General features: G+C 42.7%; 1 protein-coding gene across 6 annotated transcripts in view; it reads left to right on the top strand.

Annotated features, from left to right (window-relative positions):
• The window catches only part of LOC140204795 (trinucleotide repeat-containing gene 6B protein-like), a 210,621-nt gene that overhangs the window by 88,163 nt on the left and 99,134 nt on the right, over nucleotides 1-23,324 (top strand). The window contains exon 1 of one of the 6 annotated variants that reach the window (XM_072271601.1): nucleotides 1,096-1,242. The exons of 4 other annotated variants lie outside the window; for them this stretch is intronic. In XM_072271601.1, coding sequence (XP_072127702.1) covers nucleotides 1,238-1,242 — 5 coding nt within the window. In that variant the 5' untranslated portion in view covers nucleotides 1,096-1,237. Of the gene's footprint in view, nucleotides 1-1,095; nucleotides 1,243-22,428; nucleotides 22,517-23,324 lie in introns of those variants that run through there. One more of the 6 variants, XM_072271602.1, reaches the window with a different exon arrangement.

Here is a 23,324-nt window from a genome sequence, read left to right as displayed (position 1 = left end):
ATTTTTTTTGTTAGACGTGCTCAAATTGGAGACATGGAAGCTTCCATACATCCAAGGTGAGCACGTCTAACAAAAGTCAATTACTTATCTTTGCTATAGCAGAAATCGAAAATCTGGTCAGCATCATGGTAACAATTGCATGTGATAGGGGGCTATAACAGGAGTTAAAAATGGGTCATGTAATTCATTACTATTTGTCTTTTAGCTTCAACCCAGAAAAGCGTAAATATAATTTAAAAACTGCATCTATGTTGTATTTGATAATCGAATGAGTTTATTGCTCATTTAGAACCAGGTGCACAGATCTAGGTAGTACCCCATATAGGCCATTGTGAAAACAGCTTGACTGTTTCATTCCTTGATGCTTTTAAGTCTAAATGGTAGATTTATTTTGTTTGTCAAAGCCAGGCTGGTTGAAATTAGTGGCGCAGTTGAGGCATTTGTGGCTGGTTGAATTAACCATAAATGTTAATAATTAAACTTAACGTGTGCTCTAGACGTAAGGTTATTTGTGCAATGTGACAGTTGGCAAGGTGGGAGAAGGGTTTGGTGAATGTTGGGATTCTGCTCAAAGAGCAAATGCTGGGCCTTAACCTACGAAGAGAAATTTAGAAATAAAGTTAATGGGAAACATTTATTAGGGTGCTGGAGGAAAGGGCTGCAACACCGGAAACTCCTGGATGGGCGGTGGATTATTGGGAGTGTGAATGGTGCAATACAATTGCTGATTGTAGGTAAGTTGTATCGTGCATTGACCACACAATGTGGAAAGTTCAACACTTATCTGGGTGTCTACTGGAACAAATAACTTGCAGGAAGGCAGTGGAAGAGTTAACGCTGTTGCTAAGTTGCAGATTGCTCTGGTGCTGTAAGCAGAGGGATTAACCTTACAGGGTTCTGCTGCATGTTCGAACATGTAAACTACCAATCAGAGTCCCTGTGCTTCCAGGGAAGGTGGGACTCAGCCTCTCTCGCTCTCTCTCCCTTACCCCACCTCTCCATTTGATTGATGGGACAATAGATCACATGACAGCCTCTCTCTGAAGGTCACAAATAAAAGCTTCCCACAGAAGCTAGCTCTTAAGTTCCTGCCAAAATGGCCGCCGCAGTCTCTGCTGGCTTTTGAGCGTTGTTTTTTTTAAAGAGAAGAGAGATCAGTTTTTTTTTGATTTATTATTCTTCTTTTGCTCTTGCCTTGAATGCCTCAATTTGCTGGATCCTTGCACTGCTGCACTTTATGAGGTTTGTGACTGATGCCTGTTCCTGTGGGTTGGGCTATTTTTTTAAAAAAAATTCAACAACACTGTTTAGTCTGTCTGGCAGCAAACAGCTACAGGGTTGGAACCTGGGCCTGGTTTAAAAAGGCCACAGCCATTTTATGAAAGCGGGTGGGTGGGAGGGGAAATGGTGGCTTTAAACTTTAAAGATGCTATTCCTTTCCAAAAGTCGGAAGGGTTGAAGATTCTGCAAAATAACGCCATGCTGTAAATGAGCAGCTGCTGATCAGTTTTCATTGCGAATGTGTATTGTCTGGCAAAGCAGTGAACACTAAATTATTTTCTCCCAAATCTTTTTGCTTTCATGCTGTTTTACCAATTTTTAAAATAAATGGCAAGTTGGTACAAGGAGGATTGTTCTTGCACTAGTCATTTTGATGGCGGAAAAAGGTCTTGTTTCCTCTGGCAAAGGGTGCTTTCTAACCAATTAGGTTTGATTTGCAAAACTGCCAAGTAGCTGGTTGAACTTACTTATAACATTGCGGGATAGTCTAACTAATTATAATTTCGAAACCTTTCAGTAAATCAGAACTGCAAAACTGTTATTGGTTAAAATGCTCATAATTTTAAAATTTATTTCACATCTTTTTTTTTAAAGATCAGACAGTCTGCTGCAGTTTTTAAATTGGTAATGTCGGATAGGTCCAGAAATTGCTTGCTTGTTTTGTCGTTACCCTGTCATTAACAACAAAAACCATGGTTGTGATCACAGCCAGTAAATTCCATATTCAAATTAAACTCCAATGTGAGCTTCTCTCTCTCCCCCCCCCCCCATTAAGTTTGTATGATATGCGTGCTCAGTTGTTTTGTTTTTGGATCCTGAGGTACTATGTGATATCTTGTTTTGTCTGCTATATGTTCTTCTCTCTTAGAGGATGACAGGGAGAGGGGGTGGATGGTGGTTATACTGCCAATGGTCTCATGCGTGAAAGCAGTTCCTTGCATCAGGAAGGTCATGAGTTCCGGCTTTTGGATTTGTGAGGCACCTCAATCTTCCTGCTCTTTTACCAGTAGTTTGGAAAGATTGTTGTAAAATTGACTTGAGAAAGAGTGACACACGATTAGCAGTTGGGAGCAGAGAAGGACTGTTGATGGTAATTGAATGAAGGAGCAAAGAATATCTTTGCTAGTATGACTGGAGTAGAACTTAGAATATTAAAGTTCAGTGTCATGTCTTCAAGCTTTCTGGAAAAAATATGTATTTTAGATGTGTGTTCATTGGCGCATGTGAGAATAGTTTTGCTGTGCTTTGGTTTATTCAGGATATTGGACATGAACAAATGGGATTATTACCAAGCAAAGGTTGTGTGGATAAGTGTGGATTGACCAGTGGTCAAATTCCGATGACCAGAGAATCAGGTGTATTATCAATGACATATGTTGTGAAAATTGTAATTTTTTTGTGGCAATGGTACAGTGCATCTAAGTAGTGCAAAAAAAGCAAACAATAGTAAGGTAGTGTCATGACTTAATTGTCCATTCAGAAATCTGATGGCAGGGTAGAAGAAGCTGTTCTAAAATGTTGCGTGTGTGACCTCAAGCTTCTGCATCTCCTGTGATGGTGGTAATGAGCATGCCCTGGGTGTTGGGCGTCCTTAATGATGGATGCTGCCTTTTTGAGGCATTGTCTTTTGAAGGTAGCCTTGATGCTGGGGAGGCTAGTGCCCATGATGGAGCTGGCTGAGTTTGCAACCCTTTGCAGTTTCTTCCAGTCCTGTGCAGTGGCCCCTCCGTACCAGATGGTGATGCAACCAGTTAGAATTCTCTGCATGATATATCTGGAGAAATTTGCTGGAGTCTTTAGTGAGATACCAGATCTCCTCAAACTCTTAATAAGATATAGCTACTGGCATGCCCTCTTTGTAATTGCATCAATATGTTGGGACTAAGATGGGTCTTCAGAGATGTTGACACCCAGGAATTTTTAAAACTGCTCACCCTTTCCACTGCTGACCCCTCAGGAAGGTGTAGTTGAAGGAATACACACCAGTCTTTACTGAAGTCCACAGTTCCTTGGTCTGCTAACATTTAGTGCAAAGTTGATGTTGTGACACATTCAACCAGACAGTCTTATCTTACTCCTCTATGCCTCTGACGCATCCTGAGTTGTGTCATTGTTGAATTTATAGATGCCGTTTGCACTGTGCTTAGCCACACATTCATAGGTGTAGAAAGAGTAGAGCAGTGGGCTAAGCACACATTCTTGAGGTGCCCCAGTGTTGATTCTCAGCAAGGAGATGATGCTATTTCCAATCCGACCTTAATGACATTCAAGAGAAAGCTGAGAAGGAAAAGGCGAGTGTAATATATAAATGGACTTATAAAAGAAAGAAGCAAAATATAAAATGAAGTATCGTACACCTAATATTAACATATAGGGTAATGGCAGAAAATATTTGATTTTTTTTAAATAGGTTCCCAAATGGTTGAAGTAAAGTAAGTATAAGTCAGGAAATAGAAGTGCATGTAACAAGAATAATGAAGTAAGCATGGGGGATTTTAACCTGTAGCTTGACTGGGTAAGATGTTGACAGTTTTAGTGTGGAGGATGAACAAAATATGGTTTTCTAACTGAGTGTTGATGAATCTAAAACTGGAGGGGTGAAGTATTTCTTTTAAATGGTCAAAAAAGAGCTTGGTAAGCCTTGGGTATCCTTGTACTTAAATGGCACTAGTAAAACTTCATCTGAAAAATGGTTTACCAATCTCAATCTCTCTATCCAAAAACAGCAAGGGTCCACAATTTTCTGGGCTGGTAGCTTTGTTGCATGATGAAGCATTACATCATGCAACTCCAAGGGTGTGGGAGATGCAGGGATGATGATGGTGTTTGCATGCCAGGGCCACACAAGAAGTTGGCTATTCAGAGCAGAAGAAATTCCTTTCACCAGAAAATAGTGATCCTTTGGAATTCTTTGACCAGGAGGGCTGTGAAGGCTCAGTTGCTGAGATCTGACTTTTAGATATTAAGGGATTCAACATATAGGGCAGAAAAGGGCTGCTGAATAAATTGGTCATGATCTGAATGGCCTATTCCTATTTCTATTGTGTTCCCAAATGCATTGATAAGGTGCCGCAGAAGATTGAAGGCTAAGGAATAAAAGGGACTGGACAAGTATTGATAGAAAAATGGGTAAATAAAAGGAAGATGGTTAGCAGTAAAAGATTGTTTATTGGACTGGAGGAAAGTGTATGGTGGAGTTTCTTGGCAGTCTGTACTATGACCAGTATTTTTCCTCAATATTTGATGCTGAGGAAAGTGAAGTTTTACATTTTAGTAGTCAATGAGAAAGGACAAGATTAAAGAGCAATATTCTAAGTGTTGCAAAAAGGAATATACTTTGGCTTGTATGTGCATAGTTCATTGGAAAGTAGAGAATTTTGTGAGAGTTGTTTCAAACAAAAGTGTATGGATATCTTGCCTTTAAGTAGAAGCGATAGAATTGGAAAGAGTAAAAAAAACATAGTGATCCTTTATCAAATGCTGGTTTGCCACAATTGAAGTATTCTGTGTTCCATGTTGTAGGAAATACATGAGAACTTGGGGAGGATGCCCGTATGATCCAGGATTCCAGGAATACACTGGTTGTTTTCCCAGGAACTAAGGAAATGGCAAGGAATCTGATAAATATTTAAAATCATGGAAGGTTTAGATACGAACTCCTTTTTGGCTGATCAATAGCATGGGCAAAACAGTTGAAGTTGACATGAGGGGAAAAAAGTTACACAGCAAGTGGTAGGACCTGAAAGGGACTACTAGTGTAGTAGTAGCTGATTTCATTGTAGTGTTAAACAAGGAGCTGACAAAGTATTTGAAAGGATGGCATTCGTTGGCTGATGAGGAGGTGGCAGGGGAGTGGGACTGTAACCAACCAAGAATTTTTTGAAGAATCTTAGAGCAGATTGAAGTCCAGTGCATGACAGTATGAATGAGAGATAAGAGTCTGCTTTCAACTTCAGTATTTATAAGTAATAGTTTAAAGGCTTAAGATTATCAGATCAAATTGTTGATGGCACATGTTGAATTCTGTGTGATACATGATCCTAATAACAAAACCAGAGGGCTGTTGTGAACTTGAATCCCAGACTGGTTGTACCGCAACCCCAAACTTGTATTAAAATTTGGACTTGAAATCTAATCCCAAATCATAGCGTGAGCAGTAATTTCATTCTTTGTGACTGGTTGTTAGTTTTAGTGTGGTTTTTTTGTGTAGCCTATGCCTAGTTACTGTCTATTACCCCTCCTGTGTCACCTGAACCTCCTTGGTTTTGCTCTTTTAGTTGAAGAATTTATACAGGTACAGGGAAAGCAAACAACACAGTTGTAGAGGTGGCCTGCTGGAATCATCTCTTACACCAAGACTGTTATATTGACTCTGGACTAAATTGCAGACCTTTGGTTTCATCTAGTGTTTTAAACAGGTCATGAGAGCATTCTTTGCAAAAATCTGATGTTGGCAAGCATTTCAGATGTATGAAAAAAAGACTAAGGAAGTAAGTGCTTAGTTTCTAATATGATCAGTACTGCATATCCTTAAGGCGTTTGGATTTTGAGGCATCTGGTGCTTTGCATCTGAACATTGGGAACCTGAATTGAAGGTCAAGATTGCCTTGAGCAAAAGAGTCCTTTGACATGAAGATATGGATGTTTTAATTGTAGAAATGAATAACAAGCTGCTATCTATTTTCTGTGCATTTATGGTGCAATTTGGTTTCACAAGTTAACATGACATCCACGTTGTGAATCTACTTACAAGGACGTCCCTTCAGAACAGAGATGAGGAATTTCTTTAGCCAGCGGGTGGTGAATCTGGAATTCATTGCCACAGGCAGCCGTGAAGCCCAAGTCATTCAATATATTTAAAGTGGAAGTTGATAGATTTGTGATTAGTAAAGGCATCCAAGGTTACGGAGAGAAAGCAGGAGAATGATGTTGAGAGGGACAATAAATCGGTTATGATGGAATGGCAGAGCAGACTTGATGAGCAGAATGGCCTAATTCTGCTACTGTGTTTTATGGTTTTATCTGTGATTATGTTGTGCCCAGACAGAAGTAATACCTGATCATTTTGGTATAAGAGATCAACGTGATACACAATAGGCCCAGAATGTTGGTGTAAACATGTCAGTAAATCCAATGAAATTTGCACTTACTGGGACGTTTTATGCAGCAAATTAAATTAGATCCAACAGTGGAGTTGTGGAGGGTATATTTGGAAAGTAGAATCAACACTACAAGAAAAAGCAATTTGTACTATGTGTAAAGGGTTAATCTTTGATATGGTGGGTAAATTACTGAATGGGCAATCCCAAAGTCCTGGACCATTGATTTGAAGGTGTGTTTGAATTTCACCATGGTGATTGAGAGATTTACATACATAGGAGTTAAAAAAAGTAGGATCCATAATGGTGACCATGAAACTGCCAGGTTGTTGAAAGTTCATTCTGTTAATTAGTGAGCTTTAGGGAAAGGGATCTAATTCTCTTGCCCATCTAGCATGTATGTGACTCTGGATTTCACAAAAATATGCATTTGATGCTTTTCTCAGAAGTGCACAAAGAAGCCATTCATCTCAGTGGCTATTTATAGGCATCCGTTAATCTCGTGAGACCATGGATTTGCACCTTGGAAGGTTTCCAGGGTGCAGGCCTGGGCAAGGTTGTATGGAAGACCGGCAGTTGCCAATGCTGCAAGTCGCCCCTCTCCACGCACCGATGTTGTCCAAGGGAAGGGCACTAGGGCTGATATATCTTGGCACCAGTGTGGTCGCTGAGCAATGTGTGGTTAAGTGCCTTGCTCAAGGACACAACACGCTGCCTCAGCTGAGGCTCGAACTAGCGACCTTCAGATCACTAGACTGACGCCTTAACCATGCGCCAACAATGGCCATTAGGGTTGGGGAAATAGTAACACTTCCCTGAATGGGTCAGTTTTAGGGGAAAAGCTTCCCTAGGTGCAACTGTAGCAGGTGTCCATTCATTCATGAGCATAAAATATTTTTTACCAAATTACATTAGTTCAAAAAGCAAACAGCTAGAGGAACTCAGCAAAATGAGGGATCATCATTGAACATAAAACAGTACAGCACAGGAACAGGCCCTTCGGTCCATAATGTTGTGCTGAACCAGCTAAAAAGCAAATCAAACACACCCAAACACTAAACCTTCTACCTACACAATGTCCATTTCCCTCCATCTTCCTTATATCCATGTGCCTGTGTAAACATCTCTTAAAAGCCTCTAATGTATTTACCTCTACCACCATATCAGGCAGCGCATTACAGGCATCCATCACTTTTGAGTTTTTAAAAAATAAAACTTGCCCCTTGCGTCCCCTTTGAACCTACCCCCTCTCACCTTCAATGCATACCTTTGGGTATTAGACATTTCAACCCTGGGAAACAGATATTTCCTGTCTGTTCTATCTATGCCTCTCAATCTTGTAAACTAATTGATCTCCCCTCAGCCTCCAGTGCTTCAGGAAAGACAACCCAAGTTTATCCAGCCCCTTGTGATAGCACATGCCTTCTAAACCAGGCAGGATCCTGATAGACCTCTTTTGCACTCTCTCTAAAGCTTCAGCATGACAAAGGAATAGCTGATGTTTTGGGTCAAGACCTGGTTCTGCTAATGCTGACTGACTGGAGTTCCTCTAGCAGCTTTTTTTCTTGCTCCTGATTCTTGCATCTGCAGTCTTGTGTTTCCAATAAACATAGTGACCTGATAAAGAATTAGATTGTGAGATCGTTCCAAATGGCATTGCATTAATATTTTATTTACAAAGTTTATAATTCGATTATGTCCAAATGGAAATGCGAGCTTCATTCTAGATTAAATGTGGGTTGGAACTTACACATGTTCAGCTGAGTGGTTATATCCAATCAGGCAATATTTGTTACTCAGCTTGGTTGACATTTACACTTACCCTCCATTTTTAAAAAATCCTTAGTGGTGATTTAATTATTTATTTCCGGTGTGTGTTCTTTTTTGCATTCTTCACATAACATCAAAGGTAGAATTCTATTAGGTTATACATTGGTGGGCAATCCTTCAGTGTCCAGCAGTATGTGGTTAACTCGATAATCAGTAACTTGAATTTTATGCATTTCTTATTCCCCCTCTATGTGAAACTGGGCAGGTTTATTACAGTAGGAAATGGAAAGAGTACTAACATTTAATCACTCAACCATGATTGATATCATTGCAGCTTCTTATAAGTATTTCTGCTTCTTAAAAATATGCAACCAAGAAGAAGGCTCTTCTACCTGTTGTTTTTGTAGTAGCTGTTTGAAAGTGCTATTCAATTAGGCCCTGTGGTACTCATTGCTCAGTAGCTAATATCTCTACTGCACCATATTTATCAAGCTGCCTTTTGGAAGTTATTACTCAATCAGTTTTGTTCTTTTAGTGTTACAGATCATTGTAATTCACTACAAATAGAAAAATAATGTTCCTCTTCTCCCCCCTCTCTTTCCCCCACCCCCCCATTTTTAATTCTTTCTGGAATTTTCAGCCTTGTGCTTCCCCATACTAATAACAATACATTTACTTTAGTACAGCAATGGTCCTCCGGGTGAATCATAAGTTCTGTTGAGTATGCAGAAAGAAATATTTCTCTGGCATTGTGGTACCTTATCGATTTCCTCAATTTAAAAGAAAAACAAAAAATGCTGGAAAACTCAGCAGGACAGGCTCTGGAAAGAACCAGTCAACATTTTGCTTGTGCAACCCTGAGAAAAAGAGAGAGACACGTTTTCAGACAAAAAGATAGGGGAAGGAAAAGTACACAAAGGGAATGTCTGTGATAGGAGGACTCAAATACTTAGCCTCAATTTAATTTCTCCTAGCAGCACTTAGTTATCAAAGATGATCTGTAATTTGGAAAATAAGAGCCTAACCTCACTGAATTTCTTTGAGTGGTTCACAAGGATGGATACAATTAGTATGAATTGGCTTCATTGTAACAACTTTTAGGGTAGATTGGATTACTGGCCAACAAATGCACTGGATCATGTGATTATAATTCCTTTCGAAAGTGTTGCTCAATGAAGGTTTTAACAGTGGTATAGCTTTGACGAGTTCCATGCGCACTTTAGTCCAACAATTATATGTTTCTTTGCTATAATAATTACAATTTCACTACACATGCCAACGTTCAAAGTAAATTTATTATCAAATTACATGTGTCACTATATAAAACCCTGGGATTCATTTTCTTGTGGGCATACTCAGTAAATCTATAGATTAATATCCATAATAGAATCAGTGAAAGACTGCCCATTTAGGGCATTCAACCAGCATGTAGAAGACAAAAAACTTTGTAAATACAAAAACAGGAAATAATACTATCAAATAAATAAATAATAAACTTTGCCTCCAAGTTGATGTGAGGGAAGGGCTCACGCCACCAGGTTCAGGAAGTTATTACCCCTCAACCATAAGGCTCTTGAACCAAAGGGGATAATTTCACTCAACTTTACTTACATCTGCTAGACTTTGATCTATGTTTGAATATCTTGTGCACTGTTATTGAAGATCTTCTAAGCTTTTCAACCTCCTTGATTTGAAATCAAGGTGGATTTTATTGATTTTTACCTTTATTACTATGTGGTCATTACTATATATGACATTAACCACACCTTGTCCCATTTTCTCTTTACTGTTTTTCTGTAATGATTCATAAGCAAAAACTGAACAATTAATTTTCACTTTTTCCTAGCTGCTTATTGGTTAAGTAGTTCAGAGTAACAAAAATTAAAGGAATTGGAGACAGGGAACTAGCTGTATCTACTGGATTGAATTGAGTAGTAATTGCTTTATGGACCAACATTAATATACCTGTTGATTGGTCTTGGAGGCAGAAACAACACTGGTGGTTCTCCTGTGACAATGGAAAGCCATTAAGGGTACTCTGGGAAGATAGATGTATACAAATGAATCCCATTTTTATTTTATTCTGAGGGTGGAAATATCTTGGGTTACTGCTCCAGCTCTCAGTTGCTCTTATTGTGCTCTGCAAGCATGCATACTTGGAGGATGTATTGAACTTTGCTGAAAATCTGATGTTGCTACTCCATCCAGTTTCTGAGGTAATGAATAGCATCTTAATCACGTTAATAGAGAGGAGTTGAGTGGTTGATGTCTGTGCAACTGTAGGACAAAATTGCATGTAGGGAAAAAAAATTTCTCAGATTGGCAATGTACCTGTCTTGGATCGGTATGGGTATTGCTTACATTCTGGGATTCTGGAATTTATCTATTTGAAATCAGGGTTTACATGCCAGAAATTTGTTAAAAAAACTGGTCACTAAGACAAAGACAAGCCACTCACCACATTGCATTAGCTTGCCTTTGTATTTTCTAACTAGGTTCTCCTCCTATTTGAGCTGATGCAGCCTTTTCAGTCTCCTTGCTCGGCTGTATCTGGCCGCTGCTGATACATTCTAAGCATTAGGTAGTCAGTTTGCACACTTGTGTGGGTGTGAGAGAGCTGAGATTTGATTATGTGTTGCAAAGTTTAGCAGATCTGGGATTAATCGGCCCTAAGCATCAACTGTACTTTTTTACATAGACGCTGCCGGGCCTGCTGAGTTCCTCCAGCATTTTGTGTGTTGCCTGGTAAAATAAAGAGCTGGGTTAGTGCAAAGAGAATGATTTTGAAGAACCTAGGTTAAAGTTTGGAGTTGGCTCATTAATTTGATGTAGAGGCTGGTTTGGTTGTGAAGGTATCAATCTGATACTGACTGCAGACAGTTTCATTCCAAATAAACTAGAGTCTGCTTCATTGCTACTGTTTTGTTCAGTTGTTAAAAGTTAAGATTATTTAAATAGGAATCACAAAAAATTAATATGAGGATGTCAGAAATAAGAAATAGGTTATTTTTGCACTACTGTACATTGGTATACATAATGGACCATACAGTTGATTCTGAACAGAAGTGGAAAGTTAAACGACTAAAAGTTATAAAATTAAAAGATGGCTTATGACTTTTTTCTTAAATGCATCAATTAAATATTTTTGTGCTAACCAGTGAGATGGTGAATGATCGGCAATAACCTTTTTACTATTGTTTAATGAGTCAACGTTATAGGAAAAAATTCAGCAACAGTTACAGTTTGAAGAATTACTGCTGTACTTCAGTTTTTGAAGGATCTTAAAGTGATTTAGTTATTGCAATTCAAGACTAAATTTATTGCTGGTATTCTAGAGCAAGTTGATGAAATGGAACATGTGCCCACCAGAATTGTAAATGTCTTTAATTCCGTTTGCTCACTCTTTATGAACCCTTATCTAGATTTGTGTTCAGAGTTTCACTTCTCGGAGCAAACACACAAGACCTGTTGTGAGCTGCAGCAAGGTCACCAGATGGGACTAGGTTTCTGTTTTTAGTTGTTATGACATTAGTTTTCCTGAGAGGATTTGGTATAAACTGTAGAGCTGGGGAACCAAAGTCAGTACTGGTACCAGTAAAAATACACAGATGCTTCTCTTTCCCTTAAGAAAGTAGCTGGGTTTTATAGCAATTCTGTAACTTTCAGTTTGTTTCACTCTTGCGATCGTCAGCAGTGTACCAATTACTTAACAGTTTCAAAACTAGTTTTTGAAAATCAGGACTATGGGTTGATAGTTTAGTCCTTGTCTCCTTCTTCCACAGGTTACAGAATGTTTTGCTTATATTCAAATTGAGCAGCACTGCAGCGTGGTGGTTAGCACAACACTACCAGTAATCCAGGTTCAGTTCCCACTGCTTGTGTAAGGAGTTTGTGCATTCTCCCCATAACCACATGGGTTTCCTTTGGATACTCTGGTTTCCTCCCACTGTCCAAAGATGTAACCAGTTGGCAGGTTACTAGGTCATTGTAAATTGTCCCATGATTAGGGTTAAATCGAGGGATTGCTGGATAGTACAGCTCGAAAGGCCAGAAGGACCTATTCCGTACTCTTTAATTTTTTAGAAAAAAAGTTATTTGATTGCATAGTCTATGTAGGACCTACGATTACCCCCAAAGGTGTGTGTTTATGTAAGTGAGGAAACTTCACGTGTTAACTTGGTTAAATTGGTGAGATGGAGCCACCAGTTGCGAAAGGTGGAAACCTTTTGAGATGCCAGAGTAGGGGCGTGTATACTCGTTTGGGGAGATATCTCAGGGAGAGGTTTTATCCAGATAGATCGGCCAGGATGGCACCTATTGAGGTCAGGCAACGTCAGGTTGAGAACCCTGATGATCCGAGGCAGCCCTTGACCTTGATTACGGCTATTCATAAGCCCTTCACCCCTGGGGAGAAACAGCATCTTGTCTGAGTTGCTCTCACTTAAAGTCACCTGTGGGAATTCAGAATTCTGGCACAAGCTCGAGGAAATTGTTGAAATTCACCAGATGCACGCGTTAGTAAAAGCGAAGTGCCCGAGGAATATGTGGAACAAGATGGCCCAGGGGGTGCAGGATTGTACATGGGCAACTACCTGGAGTGCCAGTAATGAAGAAAGATATCACTCTTTTAAAGGGGAAGTGAGGCAGCGGCTGGGGGGAGGCAAGAGTAGCTGGGGAACGATAATGGCGGTGATTCAAAAAGCTGACGAGACAGCCATAGATTATGCGGAACGTAAATATCGAACATATGAGGAGTATTCAGGGTTGGATAATCCCGGAAGAGATGACCCAGTCTTCCTAAAAATGCTGAAGGAAGGCCTGAGCTCAGTCTACCAGGAAGTTGTAGATTTAGGCGTAACGGTGGGGTCCAACTACTCTGCGATAGTTTTGTGGGCCAGCGAGATAGACCAAAGAAAAGGCAAGAGAAATCGTGAAGTGGGTATAGTGGGTGCAGCTGTTACGATGACACAGGGTTTGTTTTAGGTGCCAACAACCAGGGTACCTAGCAAAGGACTGCTGGACCAAGTATAAGACAGTGAAGGAGTTGATATGCTACAACTGTGGCCTATCAGGATGTGGCTGGAGACAGTGTCCAAAAGGGAGGGGGGAAAACCCAGGCGAAGGTCATGGCGGACACCCAGTCACTCACCCCATCAACAACCAGTCTAACTGTTGATCAGATCAAAGAGCAAGTAACGGCGCCTCTTAGGGCAGGAAAAGATGTGGCATCGGGCTCCACTGCTAGCGCTGGTGACCCACGGATGTACACAACGGCATTGTTAGGGGGAAGGCAATGCAATACGTTAATAGACACGGGCATCGGTATTGATATCAGATTTACCCTTACCAACAACCGGACAGGCCAGTTATATCAGGGTTGTAGGAGGGAAAACAGTAAAAGTAGAAAGAAGCGAGTCGCAAATACTAGAAATCGGGGGAGTGCAGCTTCCAGTGTATTTCTGGGTATGTCCAAATAATGAGGGCATGATCCTTGGAATAGAAATCCTAAGGGAAGCAGGAGCTGTTATAGATTCAGGAAAGGGAGAAATAATATGAATGAGTCAGGGGCAGCGAATGCATACAACCAACAGAATACACAACCTGCCCAGCATAGTCACAGCCGCCCTGATTATCAGAGACCGCATCCTGGATGGGGTCTATGGGTTACCTTGTCAGCAGTTCTCATCTGTGTGGGCTAGACACAGGCAAGATTGTGGGCAGGTAAAGATAGACCCAGTTAAAATAGATGGGGACCTGCATAAGCCCCCTAAGCAGGACCCTACAAACTGATACACTGACTGCTGATCAGGGTATAGTGAAGGAACAAAAACACCAGGGGATACTCAGAGAGACTGCAGCCACTCCAGAACATAAAGTTTTCCTAGTTCCTCCGAGGGCAGACATCACTGCAAATAAGGCAGCAGGGGAACTAGAGGCAATTGAAATTGCAAGTGTGCAGGAGGAAACAGCAGAAGCCAGCTTAGTAAAATTATATGAAGAGGTAGAGGCAGAAGAGACGGAAAAATGGAGGAGAAAAGGAGCAAAGGAGGGACCAGATGGGTGCTGGACACATGGGGAGGAAGGAGTCGTGGTGGCTCCACCCTGTATTAGACAGATACTAAAGTTATTATCATGGAATGATGCATGAGGGAAGGCAGAGCATGATCACAACCCTTCGGCAGGACTGGTGGTGGCCAGGGATGGGTGGGGATGTTTAGAAATTCTGCTACTGTTGTATCATTTGTGCTCAGCATATCCCTGGTAAGGGCAAAAAGCTACAGCTGGCAAATCAGCCTCGGCCGAGGGGACCCTGGGAAAACATCCAGATAGACTTCACAGGGCCCCTGCCAAAAAGCAGGGGGAAAAGCTACTGTCTAGTAATTATGGATCACTTCACTCGGTGGGTAGAGGCTTTCCCAACTGCACCGCCCGGACCGCTGCATGGATCCTAGTTCAGGAAATCCTCCCAAGCTGGGGAACCCCAGTCCAGGTGGATTCAGATCAGGGAACACATTTCACAGGGAAAGTGATGAAGGAAGTGTGCCGACTGACTGCTAGGGATTCGACAACGGTTCCATGTACCCTACCACCCCCAGGGTTCAGGGATGGTAGAAAGGATGAACCGAACAATCAAGAATGCGTTAGCCAAAGCTATAGCTGAGACAGGGAAGACGTGGGTTGATGTACACCAGGAATCCTGATGAGATTGCGCGCAACCCTGAACCGCACATTGGGTTTTAGCCCCTACGAATTATTGATGGGGTGAGCAATGCAACTCCCCTATGGGGTAATTACGGGTTGTGGGGAGCCTGGGGCTTACAGGGATAGAATGACCCAATATGTGAAAGACCTTTGTAACCAACTTAGAGTGTTGAAGGACCGAGCGAAACAAGAGCAGCGAATGGCTGATCAGAGAGAGCCAGAGGGAAAGGGGACAGTCCTTCTACAGCCCAGTGACCAAGTTATGGTGAGGGTGCTGCCAGAAAGGCCAGGGTTTGCCCCCTGGTGGATAGGACCACAGACGGTACTCTTAACCAATGATACGTGTGTCTGTGTGCAGACTCGGCGAGGCAGCCAGTGGAAACACTGGACCCAGGTTAAAGCATACAACTCACCCTCTTGTTGCTCCCACAGACTGAGCGGGGGACCAAGTGTACCCAGTAACCATGTAATTACAGGGAACCTAAGAGAAGAACACCAGCCGGCCATGGCAGACCTGACCACAGCTGATGAAAGCGTACCCGGAGGAAACGCAAAGGCAGAAAACGCCGAGAGCGTGGCAGAAGACACTGAGAGCGTGTTGGAAAATAATGAATAGCCTGCTAAAGTGTGATGATAATGGTACTCTGTAAAGAAGGCTGGTTGCTGAAGGTAGATGATTAATTTTATAGCATAGTATAGAAAATTATTCGAAAATAGATGTGGGGGGATTTTTAAGTTAAAGCAGAGATGGCAAGTTCCACCAATTTGATGGCATTTCGGACTGCACACGGCATCTGAAAGCAGTCACCCCCAGTCTGAGGAGCTGGGCCCTTTTCAACAGTTGGGCCAGTGATCGACCAGACAGTTCGGAAGGGGGTGCCACCGGGGAGAGGTCCTTGCAGACATTTAAGTAGCGGCCACCCCAACCCCTTCCTGTACATCGAGAAGGCTTGTGGGTGCTCCTGGAAGAAGGGTTTCAGCGACCAGAGGATGAAGGGCTGAAGACAAAGGAATGTGATTAAGCTGCAGTCAGCCTGCAGAGAGAGAGCTGACAGGCACATGAAAGGAACCACATTTTCTAAAGACTTGGAACAGCCTCTCTGCTTAACATTTGGTAGGTAACGATTAGGGAATGCTCGGATAGATATTGAGTCGCACAAAATTTGCGGGGGGGCAGGTGGGAATTTCGAGACAGGGCGTTTTTGCTGCCCTATTTGAGCAGATCCTCCTAAATTGGCCTTTCCTGGTACAAATTTAATTTTTGTCCAGGAGGGCCAAGAGGAGGGACTGTTAGAGTGAATTTTTGGATAGATGATTCACTTACACTTAAATGACTTTGGCTCTATTTGACAAAGTACTGTGGATTGAGTTCACAAAAATGTATTTCCTAAAAGCTGTGAATATCAGAATACTAGCCAGGTGCTGCGGATGGAAGTGTGAAGTTTACAGGTAGTTTCGAAGACAGCCTTATCTATACTTTATAAATATGAATTGTCCTCTGTGTTAGCACGTAAAATACCAAATAAATGTATTGTGGATTTAACTTGCATTCCTAAAGGCTGTGAGCACCATCCAGACATGGTGGGCGTCAGGAGGAAAGGATGAAGTCAGAAGGTGTGATGTTTTGTATGTAGCTTCAAAAGAAAGCATTGTCTATGCATTGTCTATAACCTTGTAAATAGGAATTGTCCTTTGTGTTTAGCAAATAAATATCGAGCCCACATTGGGCTAGCAGACCTTTCTACCGAAAGCATCTCCGTTCGTATGATGCCTGCTGTACCTTGTGTAGAATAAAGAAGCTGCTTTGTACCTACCAGTAACTCTGTCTCTGGTGATTTCATCCACGTTACTACATTCTTGCAACACACATCAAAGTTGTTGGTGAACGCAGCAGGCCAGGCAGCATCTGTAGGAAGAGGTGCAGTCGACGTTTCAGGCCGAGACCCTTCGTCAGGACTAACTGAAGGAAGAGTGAGTAAGGGATTTGAAAGTTGGAGGGGGATGGGGAGATCCAAAATGATAGGAGAAGACAGGAGGGGGAGGGATGGAGCCAAGAGCTGGACAGGTGATTGGCAAAAGGGGATACGAGAGGATCATGGGACGGGAGGTCCGGGAAGAAAGATGGGGGGGGGGCGTCCCAGAGGATGGGCAAGAGGTATATTCAGAGGGACAGAGGGAGAAAAAGGAGAGTGAGAAAGAATGTGTGCATAAAAATAAGTAACAGATGGGGTATGAGGGGGAGGTGGGGCCGGGGCCTAGCGGAAGTTAAAGAAGTCGATGTTCATGCCATCAGGTTGGAGGCTACCCAGATGGAATATAAGGTGTTGTTCCTCCAACCTGAGTGTGGCTTCATCTTTACAGTAGAGGAGGCCGTGGATAGACATATCAGAATGGGAATGGGATGTGGAATTAAAATGTGTGGCCACTGGGAGATCCTGCTTTCTCTGGCGGACAGAGCGTAGATGTTCAGCAAAGCGGCCTCCCAGTCTTCATGAAATTCAGATTGCGGCTCCTGCCACTGATCTCGGCGGCTCCAACACCTCAGGGCATATTCAAAACCCGGACTCCAGCAACGACCGTGGACACCTTCACAGCGATTGCGCAACCACCAACTGCGACGCCAGCCTTGAACTCCAGGCCGGGTCTTTATGTGCTGCTGTTGTGACTCCCGTCTCCCCTTCCCCCACTACCACTCCACAGCCCTGTCTTCCTCAGATCCCACCGTCAACTCCTGGGCCCTCGGAGGCTCCATCTTCCTCTCACCCCAACCCTCCCCTCTCCATTGACACCCCCAGCCTCCCCCCTCCCCCCTCTGATCCCAGCTCTCATCTGTGCCGGGTCTTTACCATCCCCTCCGACCTTCAACTGTCGGAGGCAGAACGCTCGGTCCTCAGTAAGGGCCTCACGTTTGTCCCCCTTCGCCCACACCTCAGTGAGTTCCGTGTTCGCCACGATGCGGAACTTTTCTTTCTCCGTCTCCGAGCCTACTTCTTCGGCAAGGACTCTTCCACCCCCACCGATGACCCCTTCTCCCGTCTTCAACCCTCCTCTTCATGGACACCCCGCTCTGGTCTTCTGCCTGCTCTGGATCTCTTTATCGCTAATTGCCGACGGGACATCAACCGTCTCGACTTCACCGCACCTTGTCCCCATTCCAACCTCACTCCTTCTGAATGCTCTGCTCTCCACTCCCTCCGCACTAATCCTAACCTTATTATTAAACCGGCCGATAAGGGGGGTGCTGTTGTAGTCTGGCATACTGACCTCTACCTTGCCGAGGCACAGCGACAACTCGCAGATACCTCCTCTTATTTACCCCTCGATCGTGACCCCACTAAGGAGCACCAGGCCATTGTCTCCCACACCATCACCGACTTTATCCGCTCAGGGGATCTCCCATCCACTGCTACCAACCTTATAGTTCCCACACCCCGCACTTCCCGTTTCTACCTCCTACCCAAGATCCACAAACCTGCCTGTCCTGGCCGACCTATTGTCTCAGCTTGCTCCTGCCCCACTGAACTCATTTCTGCATACCTTGACACTGTTTTATCACCCCTTGTTCAATCCCTTCCGACCTATGTTCGTGACACTTCTCACGCTCTTAAACTTTTCGATGATTTTAAGTTCCCTGGCCCTCACCGCTTTATTTTCACCATGGATGTCCAGTCCTTATATACTTCCATCCCCCATCAGGAAGGTCTCAAAGCTCTACGCTTCTTTTTGGATTCCAGACCTAATCAGTTCCCCTCTACCACCACTCTGCTCCGTCTAGCGGAATTAGTCCTTACTCTTAATAATTTCTCCTTTGGCTCCTCCCACTTCCTCCAAACTAAAGGTGTAGCTATGGGCACCCGTATGGGTCCTAGCTATGCCTGCCTTTTTGTTGGGTTTGTGGAACAATCTATGTTCCGTGCCTATTCTGGTATCTGTCCCCCACTTTTCCTTCGCTACATCGACGACTGCATTGGCGCTGCTTCCTGCACGCATGCAGAACTCGTTGACTTTATTAACTTTGCCTCCAACTTCCACCCTGCCCTCAAGTTTACCTGGTCCATTTCCGACACCTCCCTCCTCTTTCTAGATCTTTCTGTCTCTGTCTCTGGAGACAGCTTATCCACTGATGTCTACTATAAGCCTGCTGACTCTCACAGCTATCTGGACTATTCCTCTTCTCACCCTGTCTCTTGCAAAAATGCCATCCCCTTCTCGCAATTCCTCCGTCTCCGCCGCATCTGCTCTCAGGATGAGGCTTTTCATTCTAGGACGAGGGAGATGTCTTCATTTTTTTAAAGAAAGGGGTTTCCCTTCCTCCACTATCAACTCTGCTCTTAAACGCATCTCCTCCATTTCACGTACATCTGCTCTCACTCCATCCTCCCGCCACCCCACTAGGAATAGGGTTCCCCTGGTCCTCACCTACCACCCCACCAGCCTCCGGGTCCAACATATTATTCTCCGTAACTTCTGCCACCTCCAACGGGATCCCACCACTAAGCACATCTTTCCCTCCCCCCCCCCCCCCCCCGCATTCCGCAGGGATCGCTCCCTACACAACTCCCTTGTCCATTCGTCCCCCCCATCCCTCCCCACTGATCTCCCTCCTGGCACTTATCCGTGTAAGCGGAACAAGTGCTACACATGCCCTTACACTTCCTCCCTTACCACCATTCAGGGCCCCAAACAGTCCTTCCAGGTGAGGCAACACTTCACCTGTGAGTCGACTGGGGTGATGTACTGCGTCCAGTGCTCCCGATGTGGCCTTTTATATATTAGCGAGACCCGACGCAGACTGGGAGGCCGCTTTGCTGAACATCTACGCTCTGTCCGCCAGAGAAAGCAGGATCTCCCAGTGGCCACACATTTTAATTCCACATCCCATTCCCATTCTGACATGTCTATCCACGGCCTCCTCTACTGTAAAGATGAAGCCACACTCAGGTTGGAGGAACAACACCTTCTATTCCATCTGGGTAGCCTCCAACCTGATGGCATGAACATCGACTTCTCTAACTTCCGCTAGGCCCCACCTCCCCCTCGTACCCCATCTGTTACTTATTTTTATACACACATTCTTTCTCTCACTCTCCTTTTTCTCCCTCTGTCCCTCTGAATATACCTCTTGCCCATCCTCTGGGTCCCCCTCCCCCATCCTTGCCTTTCTTCCCAGACCTCCCGTCCCATGATCCTCTCGTATCCCCTTTTGCCAATCACCTGTCCAGCTCTTGGCTCCATCCCTCCCCCTCCTGTCTTCTCCTATCATTTTGGATCTCCCCCTCCCCCTCCAACTTTCAAATCCCTTACTCACTCTTCCTTCAATTAGTCCTGACGAAGGGTCTCGGCCTGAAACGTCGACTGCACCTCTTCCTAGAGATGCTGCGTTCACCAGCAACTTTGATGTGTGTTGCTTGAATTTCCAGCATCTGCAGAATTCCTGTTGTTTACTACATTCTTGGGCTGTTCTGCTTTTGCATAGCATTCACGTGCTCTTTGCAAAGATGTTTGCTACCTTTCTGGACATTTTACCTCAGTTGAAGTGGCTGTGGGTAAGTGAGGGTGTTGCATTTTTCAGAGAGGCTTTGAAAATATACTGGAGATAGCTCTGCCATAACAGATTTCCAGCAATGCACTAACAGTAAGTTATCTGATTTGGGAGTCTGAATATTAGTTTAGTTTGTAAACCATGTGGCCCAATGGAGATCATTGAGTGTAAGTATAGCCTTGATACTAGTGGCATTGGCCTGGGGGAGAAAATGCTGATCCATTTGAAGGACTTCAGAGTTTTGGTGTCATTTCTTGTGTTCTGAGGTGGCTGAAGGAGATGAACTATGTCTCTAAAGCACGTGGGAAGATGGAATCAATGCTTCATTTGTAGACCATAATTCTTCTGTCGGATTGGAGGTCTTGGATTGGTTCATTATTTTATTAATTGATTGCCAGAAGTCTATCGTTGGCTGTTTCAATACTGCTTTGGCTTCACCTCTTCACTGTTGTAATGTTTAAAAGCAGGAAGTTCTTGGTGGTATCTGTTCAGGATGTGGCTCCTGCATGTAAGCAACAACCAAAAGAAGTGTGTTTTTATCCAAGAATTGTGTGCTGTTCAATTACATTTTGAGGTGAGCTAACTACATAGTTGAACCCTCATCACCACAGCCGCTGGTTCAATATTTTTTTTTAAAAGGTAAGCTAGAGCTTAATGGGTAGCATTGCCTACCTAGAAGTTCTTGGAAAGGATGTTGGATTTTTTTTTAACTTGAATAGTTTTGATGTATCATTCTCCTGAATGCTACCTGTACATGATTGTCCTATTATGCACAGATTTGAAATTCAGCTATATGATCTTAGCTTCCTGTACTTAATTAAATCAACTACTATAATTTCCAAGTAGTAGACCTGGGTTTTGCTGCCTCTTTGCTGTTGTCTAGGAGTGTGATAACATAATGAACCTTGTTGCTTTTAATGGAAAGGTTTATGTTTTTAACTTGGACATTCATCACAGAACTATGGTTTACCTTTTGATTTGCAAACACAAATGGGAATGCACTTCAATTCAATGTCCTCTGATAGGAATTAAGAAATATGTTCTTTTACAGCCAACCACTGACATGACAAATGTGAATATGGCAATAATTGGTAGAGTCTTCAAGGTAATGACTATGCATTTCATTGGACTGGGAAGGTAGCAGCAACTGCAGCTTCCTTCCTATTACAAAAGATTCTCTCACATCAAGAAAGTAGTCACAGACTGAAATACTCCTGCCCGAGCGATGGTCTATGAAAGTTGGTGTGCTTCTGGATATTAAGTGTTATTATGTCTGGAGCTTTAATAAAATACCCTTGTATCTTGCTTTATGGGTGCTTTAGCTGATCTAGTACACAACTTAGTCGCTTTGGTTCTAGTTGTGCTTCTGATGTAAGATGTCTGGTAAAAGAAGAAGTAGTTTCACTTGGTTGCTTTTTCTTACCAGAAAAATGTGGATAGTCTTTGACATAGAGACAAATGGCAAGAATAGATCTATCTCTTGTTTTAATTGAGACCACTCTAAACATTCAGTCCTTCCTCACTGGTGCAACTTTTCAAGGGCATTGGGAATGGATGGTATAAAAATGAGCTTGCTGGCAACTACTACATTGAGAAATGAATGAGAAAAATTAGTTGCATAAGACCAATCAATTCTGCAGTCTCATATGAAAGTTCTCCCAGTCCATTCCAGGTACAGTCCTTCCCACCATTGAGCACATCTATACTAAACACTGTCACAGGGAAGCAGCATCCACCATCAGGACCCCCACCACCTGTGACATGCTCTCTTCAGCTTGCTGCCATCAGGAAGATGGTACAGGAGCTTCAAGACTCGTACCACCAGGAATAGTTACCCCTCAACCATCATGCTCTTGCGCCAAAGGGGATAACTTCATTCAACTTCACTTGCCCCATCATTAAAATGTTCCCAGAACCAAAGGACTGCTCATCTCATGTTCTTCATGTTTATTGTTAATTAATTTATTATTATTATTTCTCTATTTTTGTATTTATACAGTTTCTCTTTTTCACACTAGTTGAATGCCCAGGTGCTGTGATCTTTCATTGATTCTCTTGTGGTTATTGTTCTATGAACTTAAAGAGTGTGCCTGCAAGAAAATGAATCTCTGGGTTGTATATGGTGAGATATCTGTACTTTGATATATTTTCTTTGAATTTTGGAATTTCAACATGATGGGGAATCAGTTAATATGATTTGCTGTGAGAATTTTGCTATTTTTGATAATTAAATCTTGTAAAGTCCTGTAATTCAGACTTTCCAATCTTCGTTCAAGTAATTTGGAAGAAAATACTGGACATGACTGTATCAGTGGAATGTTGTGATGTGAAAAGGTAGCTAAACATCTGTATTAATGTAATTGGTGAGACCCATATACCAGGCATTATCTAATGGGAAATTGAAGTTTTGTTCTATGGCTGATTCATGAATAAAATTATATGCAGTCACCTGGAAGAGATTTTTTTTTCCCTTGCTGAACCAAAGTTAAGATAAGTAGTAACTTGGCGAGCTGTAATTAACGGGGTGGTGTAGAGATCAATAGTGGAACCTTAGCTATTTACAGTTTATATTAATGGCATGAATGGACTGTGTGTTATGTGACCAGCTTTGCCCAAATTGCAAAAATAAGTCAGAACACAAGTTTGAAAAGGCCATGAAAAGTTTGCATTGGAAGATCAATAGGTTAAGCAAATTTTGCCGAATGAGTATAACATGGGGAAACGTTACCAAATTTGGTAGAAAGAGTAGAAAAGCATAAAAACTGTGTATATCAGATACTTACAGGGTTCTGACAGCATTGCTAACTCAGATTGACAAATTCAGCGTGAACTGTATGTTGATTCTTTGACAAGTAAAATGTGCAGAATATGGAGGACTTTACCCCTCCGGTTGCATAAAATTTTAAAGATTTTGTTTGGGGCTTGATTTA

The sequence above is a fragment of the Mobula birostris genome, chromosome 11 (assembly GCF_030028105.1).
Source record: "Mobula birostris isolate sMobBir1 chromosome 11, sMobBir1.hap1, whole genome shotgun sequence".
NCBI classification, from domain to species: Eukaryota; Metazoa; Chordata; class Chondrichthyes; order Myliobatiformes; family Myliobatidae; genus Mobula; species Mobula birostris.
Note: the sequence above shows the minus strand (reverse complement) of the source record. Positions and strands in the feature narration are given on the sequence as shown.